This window comes from Gobio gobio (assembly GCF_949357685.1).
Source record: "Gobio gobio genome assembly, chromosome: 3".
In the NCBI taxonomy this organism is placed as follows: domain Eukaryota; kingdom Metazoa; phylum Chordata; class Actinopteri; order Cypriniformes; family Gobionidae; genus Gobio; species Gobio gobio.
In genome coordinates, this window is record NC_137099.1 from 50,161,919 (window position 1) to 50,181,066 (window position 19,148).

The 19,148-nt window shown below is 38.8% G+C and overlaps 1 protein-coding gene across 1 annotated transcript in view; it reads right to left on the reverse strand.

Moving 5' to 3' along the window:
* The window catches only part of neurl1aa (neuralized E3 ubiquitin protein ligase 1Aa), a 56,332-nt gene extending 38,684 nt beyond the window's left edge, over positions 1 to 17,648 (reverse strand). Inside the window, exon 1 of the mRNA XM_079812234.1 lies at positions 17,444 to 17,648. Within this exon, the coding sequence (XP_079668360.1) occupies positions 17,444 to 17,477 (34 nt within the window). The 5' untranslated portion in view covers positions 17,478 to 17,648. The remainder of the gene's footprint in view (positions 1 to 17,443) is intronic.
* Positions 17,649 to 19,148: the final 1,500 nt, after the last annotated feature.

The following is a 19,148-nucleotide window of genomic DNA, read 5'->3' on the forward strand; positions in this document are numbered from 1 at the left end:
CCTACAGTATTTAATTATTGCTATTTGTTTACGAATTGGACAGTGTGTTGCACTGCAAATGAGTCTTTGCTTGTAGTCACGTAATGGAAAATTGAGTTGAAAACTCAATTATTGTCACTGTATTAATTCACAACAGCCAGTATTTCTCTTGTGCAGTCTTTTTCTCACTTACAAGCTCACAACTTGAATGTTTGTGTGTGTGTGTGTTTGTGTGTGTGTGTGTATGTGTGTGTAAAGCTCCACTCCTGAATAGAGGTGCAGGAAAGGAAATACAGGGCATGCTAATTTGAGTCTGAACGCTTTTTAAATTATACATCCATGTGCCAAATCAATAGAGGTTATCTCTCAACATGTTATACCTGAAAATGCAGTCATTTTAAACTAGGCCTTCTATCTAAACCAGTACTGGTTTAGGCCTTCTATCTAAACCAGTAGAGCTATATCATTACATTTATTGCTCTATCAACCTATCGTATTGTCATTATAGCATTCTATTCTATTCTATATCGTTTTGTCCATCCATCCATCTATTTAGCTGTTTGTCTATCTATCTAGCTCTCTCTCTATCTATTGTTATATCTATTGTTCTGTCCATCTGTCCATTTGATCTATTGTACTTTTATTATCGTTCTCTTGTACTATCCATCTATCATACTATCTATCATTATATCGTATAACCTTCAACACTTCTTTCATCTAGGCAAGGTTAACAACGAAGTCTGTCTTTAGTTACATTTAGAGCTGCACGATTCACGATAAATTCATGAGAATCATGATTTTATGAGAAGCAGACATGATTTTATGAATATTTATAGGCTACTTTTATATTTTGGAGCAACTAACCGCACTCCTACCCTAAACCTACCCACTTCTCAAAAATATAAAACACGTAACAGGCAAATATAAGTACAGTCACAGGTATTTATTGCAAAAACTGACCAAAAATAGTATAAAAGTATTGACTCATGCTGCATTCCAAGCCTTCTGAAGTCATACGATATCTTCATGTAAAGAACAGAGTTTATCTTAATGTTTTAATCGCTGAAATGATGATCCCGCCGCTCCGTGAACACACACACGCCACTCAGCCATATCTCATTCAAAAGATACACACAAGCTGACGTAATGACGCAATTGGACACAAGACATACGTGAGCCAATGCAATTTCACTATCAAAGCTGACGTAACGTTTCTTTGGGCGGCAATTTTTGAATGTGTGCATGATCTTCGGCGGACGGAGACGCTGATTGCTTTTGGGGATTTTCTTCACACAAATCAATCGTTTGGCCTCGGAACGCTTGTAATATTTGTACTTTTTGAATAAATTGTGCCTGCAGTTGGATCTGCCTGTTATATCCTGTATTTTATATCATATAACACACAAATGGGTAGGTTTAGGGATGGGGTTTGGTATAGCGTACATAAAAAATAAATAAAATAAATGTAAATAAAATTAGGCTGGCTGATTAAATTGAGAATCACACTCCAACATATCATAATGGCAAAATCATAACCCAATATAAGGTGAATATCTATTTTAACACAGGCACAGTAATGATCTGCACCGCATTCAGTTGGCACAATGTCACATATAGCGACATCCATGAGAGGTTCCAGCTTTATGGCTGTCCTATCTACATTCATTCATGTCCAACATTCACCTAGTTGGCATGGGGCTCCTTTAACAAGATAACACACCCTCACAGGTTCATAATGGCACAGTTGGAGGAGCATCCAGTGATGACACCAGTCCTCTCAGCTATTGTGGCTCCCATGTACAAACTGATAGTGGGCAATGACATGTTTCCTGAGCAATGCAGATAAGGCCACACTGGTCACAAGAGCAGAGAATAAAGACTAGACATTTTTTTGTCTATATCTGGCAACCACAGGCCCATGTAAATAGCCTATGTGGAACCACCACATGACAAAACGTTATCTTATAAAAGCGTTAATATGCTTCAAATGCCTTGCACGTTGCACACGTGTGTCTAAGTGTGTGTGTGTTTGCAGACGGACACTGTGTATAACACTCATAGTCTGAACACTCACACACTGAAATGAATACATTAGCAAACACAAGAGCTGCAGCTGTCAGACAGAAAATGGAGGTTAAGTAGCAGCTCATGTTCCTTAGCAACGCTGCCATGGCGAAAGCTTTCCGTTTTCTGCTGAGCTGAGTTCAGTTTGTGTGCTTTCGCTTCATCTGTATATTACGTATAGACAGGGGAAGTTGGTCCCGCACTTTGGGACTAAACTGAGTTTAAGGTGGAAGACACATTGGATATCCGAACAAGTTAAGATACAGCGTTAAATGCTCAGTCAACAACTTCGGTCCATTGTTCCAAATCATTCGAAATTGGCCCTATTGTGTTTATGTTCCTGGTCTTATTATGAATTATTCATTTCTGCTGATTATTCCAAAGAAAAAGGTATAGGTATTGATTTAGCAAACTCACATTGGCTCCGTTCTGTAATGTAACAGACTTTTTATGATTAAATCAAGTCCCACCCCACATTTTTCTCCTTTAGAAATGGGTTGTGAACAGCAATTCACATTGACTTTAATACATTTCTGTTGTCGTCCTAAATTGTATTATATCAGATGCACTTAAGTCATAAAATATAACAGCACTGGACATGCAGAAACACAAACACGCTTTGTAAGTAATAAAAGCCAGTAACATAGCCAACGCACAAGAAGCAGATTCCACCCTGGGCTACCGAACACATCATAATGCTTCCATTTCTATGGTTACCACATTCTTTTTTAAGGTAACCAATGGACAGAAGATGTTTCTTACATAAGTTTATTCCATAAAGAACAGCCTGAGAGGGTTTGACTCAACACATTTGAGCATTTGAATAATCTAGGGCTGCCAAAAATAATGTGTTCATTTCTGTGATTAATATTTTCTGTTTAACACATTGCAAATATACTCTGTCCAGACAAAAAAAAAAAAAGTTGCTGTTTGGATTAAAATAGGCAAATGCTTAAAAGTCTATGATTGGATACTTTTTGCAGTGATTATTATGTTTCTAGCATGATATATGTTTGGCAGTTCAACAGTTGTTCAAATCCTAATTGGGTTAAACCTTTCACCTCTTGATGGAAATAAATGTTGTGATGTTATTTCCATTGAGACGTGCATCAATTTTTGGTCAAGATCTTGTATTGACAATGCAAGAGTCAAGCACGTCGTCTACTCCAGCACATCCCAAAGACTTTCAATGAATTTAAGGTGCTAGTTCATGTGTGAAAATGATTCTTCATGCTCCCTCCCAACCATTCTTTCACACTTTGAGTCTGATGAATCTTGACATTGTCATCCTGGAATATGGCCATGTGTCTTCCTACATGGTTGTTTAAGAAACAAAAAGCTACACATATAACATGCTAGAAACATTATCACTGCAATAATGATCCAATCCTTGACTCTTAAAGGACAACTCCGGTGAAAAATTTACCTAGGGGTAATTAACACATGGTTACCGAGTAGATCGCTATCTGGGATGCGTTTTCATGAAAATCGAATGTAAAGAGTTTTTATCTTTAAAAACAGATTAGCTCATAACGCTAGTATATGGGGCATAGAATAAGTAAAATTAAATCGCTAGTTAATACCACTAACAAGGCTCAAAATAGCCTCACACTAACACGATAGCATAATGAGGGTCCCTACATGCAAACCCAAGCATTGAGAACTTTGTAAGTGTACAAACAGTTTAATAAGAAGATACTTTATAAAGACAGTACATTAAAGGGTTAGTTCACCCAAAAATGAAAATTCTGTCATTAATTACTCACCCTCATGTCGTTGGACACCCGTAAGACCTCCGTTCATATTCGGAACACAAATGAAGATATTTTAGTGTAAAGCTGATGGCTGAGAAAGGCTTCACACAGGCCTCCATTGGCATTCAGTACATTGACACTTCCAAGATCCATGAAAGGCACTTAAAACGTCGTTACAAAGTCTATCTCACCACAGTGGCTCTACAATAATTATACAATGCGACGACAATAGTTTTTGTGCGCAAAAAAAAATCAAAATAACACCTTTATCCAACTTGTTCTCGACTTCCGTGTATGCCTCCACGACGCATGCGCGAGAATATGACGCAGATCCGGCGTTCGGACATATGACCCAGAAGCGATTTGTTTACGAGAAGAGGAAGACGCGCGTGTCTAAGCTGTTGGATTCTACATTGATCGTGCTTTAGGTCTCGGCGTAGTGCTCAAAATGGGGCTTAAGTGTGTATTTCATCGATTCCCGAACACCGGCGCTACGTCATACGTCGTGGAGGCACACACGGAAGTCGAGAACAAGTTGGATAAAGGTGTTATTTTGATTTTTTTTTGCGCACAAAAACTATTGTCGTCGCATTATATGATTATTGTAGAGCCACTGTGGTGAGATAGACTTTGTAACGACGTTTTAAGTGCCTTTCATGGATCTTGGAAGTGTCAATGTACTGAATGCCAATGGAGGCCTATCTGAAGCCTTTCTCAGCCATCAGCTTTACACTAAAATATCTTCATTTGTGTTCCGAATATGAACGGAGGTCTTACGGGTGTCCAACGACATGAGGGTGAGTAATTAATGACAGAATTTTCATTTTTGGGTGAACTAACCCTTTAAGCGTATACAGACACAGTCTCGACAAGAAAAAAGTCCGAATTGCACTCAGAATTACACTGGTTTTAATGAAAGGTTTTTATATCATTTCTAAATTGAGAAAGATGTTTAGTAAAACATTTAAGGCTCTATCATACACCCGGCACAATGCGACAAGTGTTTTTTGCTAGTTTCAGCCCGACAAAGTTATCATTTTCATATCCAGTGCCACGTTGTTTAAATAGTAAATGCACTCATGCCCATCTGTTTCGCCCATGGGCGTGCTGGTCTAAAAACAAGGTGTGTTCAGGCGCATTGTTGGCACGTTGCTATTTTGAGTCAACTGAAAACGACTGCGCCATTGACCAATAAAAACCTGGTCTAAAGTCAATAGCCCAGTATTTTTTGTGTTATTTAAAGGGCTTGTTAGTAATATGTGCATATCACCCTGTAGCCCAAGGCTGGTTTTCCACTGAAGCTAAGCAGGGCTGAGACTGGTTAGTACATGGATGGGAGACAAACTAGGTTGTTGCTGGGAGAGGTGTTAGTGAGGCCAGCAGGGGGTGCTCACCCTGTGGTCTGTGTGGGTCCTAACACCCCAGTATAGTGATGGGGACACTATTTTGTCACAAGCACCGTCCTTCGGATGAGACGTTAAACCGAGGTCCTGACTCTCTGTGGTCATTACAAATCCCAGGATGTCCTTCGATAAAGAGTAGGGGTGTAACCCCGGCATCCTGGTGTAACAGAGGCCAACTAGTTGCTGTGTGAGTAAACCTCACTCCCCTGATCTCAAGAGACACTCTAGCGACTGATGCTAGGGATTGCAGCCTTTAGCCTCCTTGTTAGAGCGTCCGACTCTCATGCCGGCAGATCCGGGTTCGAGTCCCGCTTGGAGCAGGGCGGTTCTAACGGGAGGGGTTACACTGGCCAAATTTGCCCATTGGCCCCTGTCCATCATGGCCTCCTATTCATCCCCATATGTTAGGACAACACAGGAAAATCCCAGCTGAAGATAATGAGGAAATTACGCCGCTACCTTTGCCAAGTGCATTCCAAACTGCTACATACGGCACACACCTGTCCTGCTCACATAGGGATGATCAAATAGGGAATACTGATTCCATTTGGAACTCACCCCGTGAACCGTTCGGTACGAATACACAAACCATTACACCCCTACCATATATATATATATGGTAGGGGTTTATACATTGGTGGTATACCAATGTATAAACCACCACCAGGTTTATACATTGGTGGTGGTTGAGGAGATTCCCTCCTTCCATGTAAAGCGTTCCATTTGAGTGCCTAGAAAAGCGCTATATAAATGTAACAAATTATTACAAATTACTATTATTTTTAAATATTAAAAATAAAAGGATTCCTCTCTGGAGAATCGTTCAGTCTTTCCACTCGCAAATTCTGCCATGTAAATAGCGAATCCGCCAAGGTGCAAGCGCAACTGGCTTTAAAAAGGAATGGGAGACGAGAGTCTTATTGGTGGTTTTTTGGACCAAAAACCCTTTCTGGGGGTTCTTGCCTGGCATTAAACTAAACTAGCAAAAGTGGATTCGGATACACCCTAAGTGCACCTGCGCCATGCGCTTCAGACCATTAAAATAGTGCCCCTGGTATTCCTTTTTAAACATACATTAAAGAGGATCCCCAGGTGCTAAGGACATATTCGCTGTGTGGAATAAGGTTGTCAGGTAGCTGCTATCTTTATCGCCATTACATCCTCATTACCATGCAGACATGCTCAGGGCAGGTTCAGATGTCTCACTGAAGGTAAGAGAATGTCCTGTTATGTGTAAACACCTCACATCACACACACTCTCGTACACTCGGTGTATTAAAATAAAACTGCTTGGCCAGCAGCACTCGAGAGCTGTTTTCACAACAGAACATCCCGAGGCTGACTTTTCACAGTTTCGTTTGCTGAATATACAGAAAGTTTGATCCAAAGTGACTCGCAAAGGAGCACTTGAGAGTATTTTATTACATGCATCACAAGGAGGCAAGGTCTCCAGCCAAATATATTCGACAAACAGACAGTACAATAGGCTTTCTGTTCTGTTTCATCTTTGCAACAGCTACAATAGACAGGTGCGTCCCAAGCCATGTACTTATGCACTATTCTATACCGGTTTGTAGTATAAATAGAGTAGTGTGTTTACACTGAACACACTTTAAATACCCGGATGATGCACTTAATTAACCGAAAAACCGAGGTGGGACGTACTTCATGCACTCAACTGTCTCAGCTTTAATATCAGCGGAGGGGGAAGGCCTAACAGACTCCAATGTTGAATGACATTATAACCTTATAAAATGCACGGTTGAGTGCACAAGTATATAGTGTACATAGTCCTTCATTTCGGACACATCTAGTAAAAACATTTTAGATGTGCCTTGAGCTGATGTGTAAGCTTTTTCAATGTTAAAACGCGTTCTCTTGTCCTAGTGTAATGTGCATTTGTAGTGTGTTTGCTCTGGGAAAGCTGCAGGCTCAACAAGCCACGTAAGGTCATATGCAAATTATATAATTATTTCCTCAATCATTTGCTAAAGTGAATACAACAGGGATTCATTTTTACAACAGTGAAACAGCAGGTTGTCATACCTGAATTCTGCGTACACTGTAGATACTTTCAATTATAACACAGTGGAAACATTAAATCGGAATCCTTTTAATGAAAAAATTGTCATAAATAGTGCATTTTATATTTGATTATAGGCATTGTCCTTTTTTTCTGAGTCTATTCTCTAGGAATTTGCTCTGTTTGTACTCACATTAACTGTTAAGTACATGTGTTCTGTTACTCAATATAACTTCATTAGTAAACATGGCTGTATGGCAAATACTGTAAAAATGAGAATTTCTGCTGACATGTTTAAATGAAAGCATACACGTTTGTAAAACGGCAGCATAAGTTTGAGATTGGCGGAAATTGGCATCTTAAGAAGAGATGTACTTGGCAACTACAGTGCTAATCCATCTGATGTGAGAAGCATGACGTGTGCCCACAACACGCCAGTCACCATGGCAGCAGGCTTGGCTAAAGATTCATATGCTAATGTGTCTAGTTATTCTGGTCAAAAACAACCACAATAACAGAGAGAGTTTCACCTGGCTGAGCGCACACACCCTCTGGCCTCTGGTTTATACAAAGCCCTCTCAAGTGTCGTCACACACATCAGTCAGAACACACACGCAGTCACTTGGTATCAAGCATCACTAGAAAAAAAACAGAACTGTCTGTTTATTTATTTCACATTCATACAACTCAAAACATTAACAAAAATGATTTAGCCTAACATTGAACAAGTAGAGAGGACTTTTTGTTCACGCAGCACGTTTGAGCTTCTGTAAGAACCGATGTGGTTTATTCTTGTGTTACGCAGCACGTTTGAGCTTCAGCAAGAACCAATGAGATTCATTCTTGTGTTACGCAGCACGTTTGAGCTTCAGCAAGAACCAATGAGATTCATTCTTGTGTTACGCAGCACGTTTGAGCTTCAGCAAGAACCAATGAGGTTCATTCTCGTGTTACGCAGCACATTTGAGCTTCAGCAAGAACCAATGAGATTCATTCTTGTGTTACGAAGCACGTTTGAGCTTCAGCAAGAACCAATGAGGTTCATTCTTGTGTTACGCAGCACGTTTGAGCTTCAGCAAGAACCAATGAGGTTCATTCTCGTGTTACGCAGCACATTTGAGCTTCAGCAAGAACCAATGAGATTTATTCTTGTGTTACGCAGCACGTTTGAGCTTCAGCAAGAACCAATGAGGTTCATTCTCGTGTTACGCAGCACATTTGAGCTTCAGCAAGAACCAATGAGATTTATTCTTGTGTTACGCAGCACGTTTGAGCTTCAGCAAGAACCAATGAGATTTATTCTTGTGTTACGCAGCACGTTTGAGCTTCTGTAAGAACCAATGAGATTTATTCTTGTGTTACGCAGCACATTTGAGCTTCAGCAAGAACCAATGAGATTCATTCTTGTGTTACGCAGCACGTTTGAGCTTCTGTAAGAACCAATGAGATTTATTATTGTGTTACGCAGCACGTTTGAGCTTCAGCAAGAACCAATGAGGTTCATTCTTGTGTTACGCAGCACGTTTGAGCTTCCACAAGAACCAATGAGGTTCATTCTCGTGTTACGCAGCACGTTTGAGCTTCCACAAGAACCAATGAGGTTCATTCTCGTGTTACGCAGCACGCTTGAGCTTCCACAAGAACCAATGAGGTTAATTTTTGTGTTACGCAGCACATTTGAGCTTCAGCAAGAACCAATGAGGTTCATTCTTGTGTTACGCAGCACGTTTGAGCTTCTGCAAGAACCAATGAGGTTCATTCTTGTGTTACGCAGCACGTTTGAGCTTCTGTAAGAACCAATGAGGTTCATTCTTGTGTTACGCAGCACGTTTGAGCTTCTGCAAGAACCAATGAGGTACATTCTTGTGTTACGCAGCACGTTTGAGCTTCAGCAAGAACCAATGAGATTTATTCTTGTGTTACGCAGCGCGTTTGAGCTTCCACAAGAACCAATGAGGTTCATTCTTGTGTTACGCAGCACGTTTGAGCTTCTGTAAGAACCAATGAGGTTCATTCTTGTGTTACGCAGCACGTTTGAGCTTCTGCAAGAACCAATGAGGTACATTCTTGTGTTACGCAGCACGTTTGAGCTTCAGCAAGAACCAATGAGATTTATTCTTGTGTTACGCAGCGCGTTTGAGCTTCCACAAGAACCAATGAGGTTCATTCTTGTGTTACGCAGCACGTTTGAGCTTCTGTAAGAACCAATGAGGTTCATTCTTGTGTTACGCAGCACGTTTGAGCTTCTGCAAGAACCAATGAGGTACATTCTTGTGTTACGCAGCACGTTTGAGCTTCAGCAAGAACCAATGAGATTTATTCTTGTGTTACGCAGCGCGTTTGAGCTTCCACAAGAACCAATGAGGTTCATTCTCGTGTGTTTGTTCTTGCTCGTCAAGCAGGTTCGGTTGAGCTTTTGTTTAAGTTTGCTGATCAATGTTTAAATGTGAATAAAAGCCTAAATTAATCTGTTCATCATATAAAGCGATCAGTCTCTTAAGAAAATTTGGACTAAATCGCTCAATTCATATGGAATCATTTTACAATGTCTTTATAAACTTTAATTAAACATTAAATTGTCAGTTGTGTCTATAAAGGGACAGAAGGCTCTCAGATTTCACCAAAAAGATCTTCATTTGCGTTCCGAAAATGAATGAAAGTCTTACAGGTTTGGAACCTTTGTGAGTACTTTGCGAGTAAATGATGACAGAATTTACATTTTTGGGTGAATTACCCCTTTCAACACACTTCCAATCACACTTCACTTTGACCAGACATTGGTATTAACTCAATAAATCCACACAGATAGAGAAATCATAATATTACAATCCTTAACAAAATTATATTTAATAAAGTGGAATGACACAGGGAAAAAAAAGTATTAAACACAGTAAGAAAAAGCAGTACACCAAGGCAAGACAGCAGCTGATTTCACTAAGTAGTTCTACCTCCAACCAAACAGCAGGGTTAGTGCTGGGTTAGAAAAGGCTTGCCCACCTCTGAATGGAAGTATACAAACATCTCATGATGGGTAGAAGCAAAGAGCTACATAACAATGGCACTGGTTACCGTCTCGCAACTCCCAAAATGTTCCTGTGAGCACCATCGGGGCCAAAATCCGCAAATGGAAGGACTATTACTCCACCATCAACCAGCTACACACAGTATCTCACCACGGAAGGCTCTATTATTGAAGGCATGTTACAGCTTGTTTGAACATTGCTACACAACATTTGGAAAAGCATGTGAATTACTGGGAGAATGTAGTTTTTGGCAATAATACCACATGCCATGTTTGGAGGAGCAATTGCTCAGCATATGACCCTAAAAATACCATACCAACAGTGTTGTATGGAGGTGGAAGCATCATGTTATGGGGCTGTTTCTCTTCTCATGGTACTGGCAGAATCCATATTACTGAAGGGAAGATGAATGGTGTACCAGGAAGTGGACCTTCCAGCAGGACAACGATCCAAAACAGGTTTCAGAGGAAGAAAATAAAGTTGTTGGAATGGCCCAGTCAATCACCAGACTTAAACCCAGGGCCCCCCGGAATATTCAAGATTTAAAGAAGAATTGGATTTTATTGTTTTTTTGTTCCTGGGGTGTGGATGTTATATGTCATTGTGCCCTGAAGCCATTAGCAACTATCTTGTCCTGTAATAAAGTAAAGTATCATGAAGCGCTGGTCTTCTGCCATGGCTGGCGGCTCTTAGGTGATCTGATCCATATACACAAACACCAGTGTGTGGTAATGTCATTTAATTTCTGTTGTGAGAGCGAGGATTAAGTGACTCATCAAGGATGTTGTGCTCCCCAGAGGTGCAGCAGACGGTTACTTAGCAGCATCAGCACCTGACCTGCAGACATATGTTTCTGACACAACACGCTAACTGAGCGATGTAACCACAGCAGGGATTGCAGATAAGAGCCCTTCCTTTGTTTGCCTGGCAATAATCTGTCACTACAGTGCCTTGACTCTGCGCCTGCGTGTCAACCAATCACTGATAATCAATCCCAACATGCCCCATTAAAAATTCCATTCCAAACAAACTCCAGTGCTAACAGTTTCCTCATGTCGTTTGTGTGCATGGCTGTCTTACTGTGGATTCAAAAAATAACACTGAGGTAATTGATTCAGTAATTACAATACTTTCCGTGTTGTTATAAACAAATTAGCAGCAAATAACTGATTCAGCACTGATGAGTAAGAATTGGGGATGCACGAAATATCAGTACCATACTAGGGTGTTTCCCAAAAGCAACTATGGTCGTAAGTTCCGTCGTTACCAATAGAACTTGCGACCATAGTCGGTTAATGATGCTTTTTGGAAAAAACAATGTCAATTCTTATTTGTGCTTTCATATCTCATTTGCATAAATTTACATGGTTTCGGCCGATATTGGCTAGTGTTTGGATTTTTTAATTGTGCATGGTCATTTCTCCTATTTTTACAATTAGATTACCTCGCTTAAAGTGTATCTTTACAGACACTACTAATTTAGTAACAATGTCAAATGTAGTATTTAGAAAATCTCAAAATGAATAAGCCTATCAATTTTTCATATTGTATATTGTAGTATAAATTCACTTGAAACACTTTGTGCTTTCTTTTTAGACAAAGTAGTAAATGAGTATTATATATTTTAGTAATATAATACAATTTATCGGTTATCAGTACCACACTGTAAAAATTATTTTCATGATTTATCACAACTTTTGTGATAGATAATTAATGTGGTTCAGAAAAAAAATATTTTGAGTTTCTGTTGATTGAAGCAATCTCCATTGTTTCAATGAACTCATGAATTGAGAAATCAACTTTTCATTCAGCCTTTGATATAGAAAAGTTAATCGTGATATAAGAATATCCTGTAAGTTTCGGTGCTGAAAACTTTGTTAGTCAAAGAAAAGCTTTTATAGACACCAGGCCCAGCAAAAATTCGATCTCAGAATGTGCCAAGCTGTGACGTCAGAGTGTGGGGAAACACCGCCTTAACCGAAGAAGAAGTACGCCTGATTCTGTAGCCCCACCCACCGATTATAGTCCTACGTGGAGCTAAACTAGATCAAACTTAACATTTACATAAACATGCTGCATACGCTTCATTCGGATTCCAATATTATGAATGCATGGATGAACTTCATTTTTAATGAATATCCAGCTCACGTGGGGAAGACATTGCGTGTTTGTTCATTCATTTCACCACGGATTTGTTTGTAAACGAGACTGGATTTGCAGACAGGATGAAATTACATTGATGAATGAATGAATGAAGCAACACACTTATGTGAGTAAAATATATATTTTTTTTTAAATGTGACAGTATTGCATTGTTACAGATCGTTTGATATCTATTGATTATGTGTACGTGTCTAACTGAACATAACTTTGCACGCTGTCACAGGCTGGAGAATCCTTTATTTGAGGTGTTGTTGGTTCATTGTGCTGCGATTCGTGATCAGACTCGGGTCACGGCTCAAAAAGCCCAACATCCCGGGACTGTGTTTTCCAGACGGGCTACCAAAACGTATCACCGGCCTGCCGACGGGCTAGGGCTGTCAAAATGGCTGAAAAGCTAAATTCGAAATTCTTTCTTAAATATTATCAAAATTCGAATTATATTCGAATTCTAAAGGCAATACTTAAAGGGTTATTTCACCCAAAAATGAAAATTCTGTCATTAATTACTTACCCTCATGTCGTTCGACACCCGTAAGACCTCCGTTCGTCTTCGGAACACAAATGAAGATATTTTAGTTAAAATCTGATGGCTCTGAAAGGCCTCCATTGGTACAATGCACGGTTCACTCTCAAGACCCTTAAAAGGTACTAAAGACGTCGTTACAAAGTCCATCTCACTACAGTGGTTCTAAAATAACTTTATGAATCGGCGAGAATAGTTTTTGTGCGCAAAAAAACCCTAAATAATGACTTATTTAGTGATGACGATTTCAAAACACGGCCTCATGAAGCTTCGAAGCGTTATGAATCAGTGAGTCGAGTGAGCAGTTTGGATCGCCAAATTTCAGCAGTTAGGCGGTTTGACACGCGATCCGAATCATGATTCGACTCACTGATTCATAACGCTTCGAAGCTTCATGAGGCTTTCAGAGCCATCAGATTTCAACTAAAATATCTTCATTTGTGTTCCGAAGACGAACGGAGGTCTTACAGGTGTCGAACGACATGAGGGTAAGTAATTAATGACAGAATTTTCATTTTTGGGTGAACTAACCCTTTAATTTTAGAGGGGAAAAGTACTGTATTATCTCCTATGCCCACAAGAGGGCGCAAGCGATCGCAACAAGCAAATGTAAACCAAATCAAGCATCGTGTCTTTTATTGAAATTTAATGACATTCACTTTTTACAGTGCATTAACTTTTCAAACAATAGTTATTAAATAAAATATAATTTCATTAATGAGCATGTAAGGAAAATTAAGTAACAAAAGTGCATAATGCAATAAAACAATGCATAATGCAAGTACATAATACATAATGCAAGTGCATCAGTAACCTGAGAAAACGCGCTTCAACAGAAAATAGCAAACTGACATTCAGAAACAATCCATTTCCACTCACTAAACATCTATATATTGTTAGTCAAAAACAACAGTCAACTTGACCTGCAGCGAGTGCAGAGCGTTTATTGCTGAGGTATGATCAAGTATGTCTTTGCCAGCTGCACAATATGTGGATACATATAACATTATACCGCATGATTTTGCCACCAACTGAGAGGATATTCGTCAGCCGGTAGCGTATCTTCTCTTTTATTTATATCCATCTCATGCTCCAAAGCCCTGATTGCCTTCTTCTGCACTGCTGTGTCTGACTGTATGTAAACGCCTTCGGACAGGTTGTCATGCCCATTTTCTCTCTGATTCCGAGTCCTCACTGTTTTTTCCGCCTTTTTCAAATTAACAACACAGCCGCACCGTGCTGTACTGGATAAACAAACCGCGTCAGTTCCGTCAACGTCGTGTCTCGCGCGCCTCTACCAAAAATGCGAATGTACAGTTTTTGCATTCGAATGTGCATTTTTTTTGTAAATTCGACGAATATTTCGAAATTCTAATTTTTATTTGACAGCCCTACGACGGGCTATCTTAAATGAAATAAGTGAAATAACATTCCTTTCTTGATGTGCGATGTTCACTCTCGACTTGATATTTGAAGGAAAAATACAATTGATCATGCTTTGATTTGTCTGACTCTGCAGTGAGGCCTGTGCGTGCGTGTGTGTGTGTGAGTGTGATGCACGGTTTGCGGTTATATCCACCGATCGGGCGGGCCAAGTAATAAAAAAATTACATTTCAATTAATTGTGGGTGGATGAGAGATGAATCATTGTGTTTGTTTGATTAAGACATTTTGCGAGCCCTTTGGGCGAATCATTCCGGTTGCTGTTTCCCACACAACAACCAGAATGATTCGCCCAAAGGGCTCGCAAAATGTAATTTATAATGAGCTTCTGCATATTATAAAGGAGCAGAAGCTCATTATAATATGCAAAACTTATCCAATCATAGCAGTGGGTGTTTATTTCCAAGTCTTCAGTGCGGCACGCCCAATAAAAACCGAGTGTTCCGTGAGAGGGGCTCAATACCAGGGTAGAAAATAGCCTATTACTTTTGTAAAAACCACACGATGTAAAAACCACACGATTGTCATAAGTTGACCTCAGACAACAGTATATATAAAGCCAGATCATGCCCCTTTTAAGGCAGCCAGGTTACTTTTTTAAGTTAAACCAAAAATATTTTTTAACAGTTTTATAATGTTGCATCCCTAGTAAGAATGAATTGCACTGTGTGATTGCCTCCAGCATGATGTGAAATGAATTATGTAACCATATGAAAATGAAATAACGGAACAAAAATAATAGACCAGAGAATCTATATGTGCAAAAAACATGCAAACACACTGATAATTTGCATTTAATGTTCCATATGCACTCATATTTGTAAGAGTTTAAGGTGGAAAGTTGATGCTTTTTTCATTCTAGTGACAGTAGGAAATATCTGGAACAACTGTCGTAATGTTCCGTTTTTAACAGCCTTTATAAAAAAAATCCCACTTATTATTCATCTCTTTCCTGCCTCAGAGGCCAGGATATGTTCCAGAGGTGCATGAGAAACACCCACCAGTCTTAAACACACACACACAAACTTACATTAAATGTCTATCCAGCTCAAACACTACAAACCAGACAACCTAGTTTTCAGTTCTGGATGGTTTCTGGTTTCATACAAAGATCAGATAAAGCACTGCAATCTACTATATCTGAGGATGAAATATGCGTGCGTGCCCAGATAAGCAATTTATATCCACTGTCGACCTGCTGCAAGAACTGAAAAACAAGCCCAGACTCAGAAATGGGAACTGGAAAGAGGAACCAGTAGGTTTTGACTAAACTGTGTTTTTTTTTTTTTTTGTAATATAAAGGTAAACTAAAAACATTGAAGCAGCAGCAGCCTAGTCAAAAACTTTAGATATACAGAGACAGTGCACTCATATTACTATGAATGGGAGAAAGTGCAACGTCCAATATGACGGAATAAGTCGCATCTTCTAAATAAAAGAGCAAATCGCCAATTGGTGAAGTCACTGCTGCCTTCAGTTTTCTGAAACTCGCGCTTATGACTGAACATGCGCTGGTCCAACCTGGAAAAAAAATCCAGTTTTTCGTCATGATTTGAGTGATTGGAAACAAAATGTATGAAGTTGTCAGATTTCATTGGTTATTTCAAATAGGATATTTAAGCTTGGTGAACTTTGGAGAATTTGCAATTTGACGTTTCTTCGTTCAAAGAGATGATGTACTTGCATGACTGAAATAGCTGCCATTCAGAGAGGCACTTCAAAGATGGCCGCCGAGTGAAATGACTTGCCTTAAAGGGACTTTGGCCTAGTGCTTGTGCTCTACTACATTAAGCAAAAAAGGATGCTTGAGTCTGGCTTGCGTCATTTCCCAATCCTGTTTCCATGTCTTCTTCCATCATTTCCTTAATACTCTCCCAAAATAAAATTAAAGTTCAAGGCATCATCAACAAAGCATTTGAACAGAACTGATTGATTGATTTTTTTAACAAATGTACGCTGTTGCAATTATATTGCTCATTGTGGTTTTGCGATGTGATTTATTGAATTATTTATTGTTTTTAATTCAGAAATGTCCTCAGGGGTTTACTCAGTCAGTACATTTGGAACAAGTGCAATAACACCAGGTGCTATTACGCATAATAAACTGTTGTATTTCACTGTTTACCTAATTGGATGTGATATAGTGCTTTAATAAGAATTAATGATCAAGTGGGTCAGATCCACCAAGGGTTCAGATTAACTCCAGGCCAATCAGATGCATGGAGAGTGAGAGTATAAGACGGAGAGATTTACATAAACCAACTGCTCGTGTCTGTTTCAGTTACAGTCACACATCCAACAAGGAAGATTGTTCACCCATTCACCCTGCAGGCCAACGGAAAACATCCCATACCAGATCAACTTATGACATTGAAACTGTATTGAATCTATCTATCTATCTATCTATCTATAAAGCAATATCATAGATACTAGTTGCAAATTGCAGACAACAAATACATGTTAGCCTGCCAAAAACTCTAGCAGCACAACAGCCTGAACATGTATTTCAGGACATATCAGTTGGCTATCTACTCTAGGTAACCATTAACCGTGCATTTTATGTAAAACCAATCAATTGATTTATTGATTTATTTGGTTGTCTTTTGAGGCAGCTGCTTCACGGGCTGGCAAATCGCCTAATAACACGAAACGGTGTGGAAACCCCGCAGTAAACCCTTCTTATTTCCAACAACAGAGGGAATCCCCACAAATTCCCTTCCCTTTCTCACGCTTCCAAGCTGCTGTGGGGGAAACACGCCTGATGTCGAAAGCGCGTTCGCTGGCACGAGCGCCTGGACGCGGAGACGCGCTCGCATATTCGCTCCAGAAACCTATACTAATACAGTCTACATTAAGTCTGTGGCTTGCGCTCGAAATGTGTGTATTATGTTGCGAGTCTCCCATGTATGAAACATTTTAAAGGCAGACGTTTTCCTTCCAAATTCTCTTAATTCTATCTATTCTGTACAATACAGCTGAAGCAGCGCGTGTCCGGACCCTTCATCAGCAGGCAAACAGAAGGAACATCATTCAGCGGTTGCATGTAGATCCTTAACGCAGTTCCTCACCGTACAAGGCGTTTCGGGTTATCTGGCCTCCCATGACTCTCAACGCCGGGTCACTGTTTTTGAGCTGGCCGCGTTTATTTCTCAAAGGTTGAGAGAGCGATAATTCCACACCGACATCATGCTGGAGGAAAATATCTCTCGGCCCCCGAAACGAGATGTAAACAGTCGGACACTCCTCCTGTCTCGGTGCTCATTGACTGAGCGCGCGGACACCAGCGCCACACTGACTCATTTACATAGAAGGCGGAGTCACTGGGTGTCACTCCCCTCCACTACAGACCCACGCAGACATATCAAATATTCAAGAAACGCAATACATCCATTGTATAATCTAATATTTTCTTAAATACATGCAATGGAAGTGTTAATACAATCCATGTATCAAATTACAGTGTGTTGTGTGTGTGATGCATTACTAAATAGCCTAATTGGGCCTACTTGAATTACTTTCCCTTGAAAAAGTAAAGAAAGGGGTTAGTTTTGTTTTTTCTGTAATTTACTTCTGATGTAATTGCATTACGTACTATAGGATATAGAACAATTCTATATAAAAACAATAGTTGATTTAACATCAAAATGTAATGTCTAATGTTAAAATGTATGTTTTTAAATCTCCCTCTAAATACTTTAGTCAGTTCCAGAATAATTTAAGCAATTTTATATATATTTTTTTGAAAGTATTAAAAGAGTAGTTTCATATGTCATCCTTGTATTGTACAACTGATTGAAAGTAATTATTAATAATAATGCAATGCTTTTTAGAGAGAGTAATTTAGTAATATAATTACAGAATTTATATATATATATATATATATATATATATATATATATATATATATATATATATATATATATATATATATATATATATATATATATATATATATATATATATATATATATATATATATATATATATATATATATATATATATATATATATATATATATATATATATATATATATAATTTACCCAAAGCTGTTCATTTATAGCTATATTTGTTCATTTATTCAGTGGTATTGGAATTTAAAATCCTAGAATCTAATGAACAGTTAGTGATATTCAAGAATATTTATTTAGTTTATTAGTACCATATTAAGCATTCTCTGCAATGTCTAACAAGTGTGCAAAACTAAAGCAATTAGTAAATTACTGTAAATACTGTAGGGATTCAGGGACAACATTTAAAAAAAAAGTATTTTTCATGTAATTATATTTTATTAATCTATTATCTTATTAATTTTATAAGCTCAAATGGAGAAAGGGCTGTCAAATGTGCAATGGCGAGTGTATTGATAAAGTTATTAATCCACCTTTATAGTTTCACTTACTGCCGTTGTTTGTAAGAAAAAGTGTGTTCTCTAATATTTAACACAAATGTTTGTCCACTATAGTAAACATAAATGCACTGCTGGGTGTCAGAAGGATATGTACACTTCTCTTATGTGGTTAGGATATGTACACTTCTCTTATGTGGTTAAAAACAATCTCTATAAGAGGAAGTGCAGCTTTCAATTTCAAGTAAAGAGGAAGTGACAAAAGAGGAATGGATTTTATCAAACAGCCACAAAATAATAGCAAAAGCAATAAGCTGCACCCAATGATGTTTACAATCCCGTTTTTGTCATGTCTTTGAGATACAGTATAACGGCAAACAAAATCCATATGGCTACATCTCAGCAGGATGACTGAATTGGTCTATG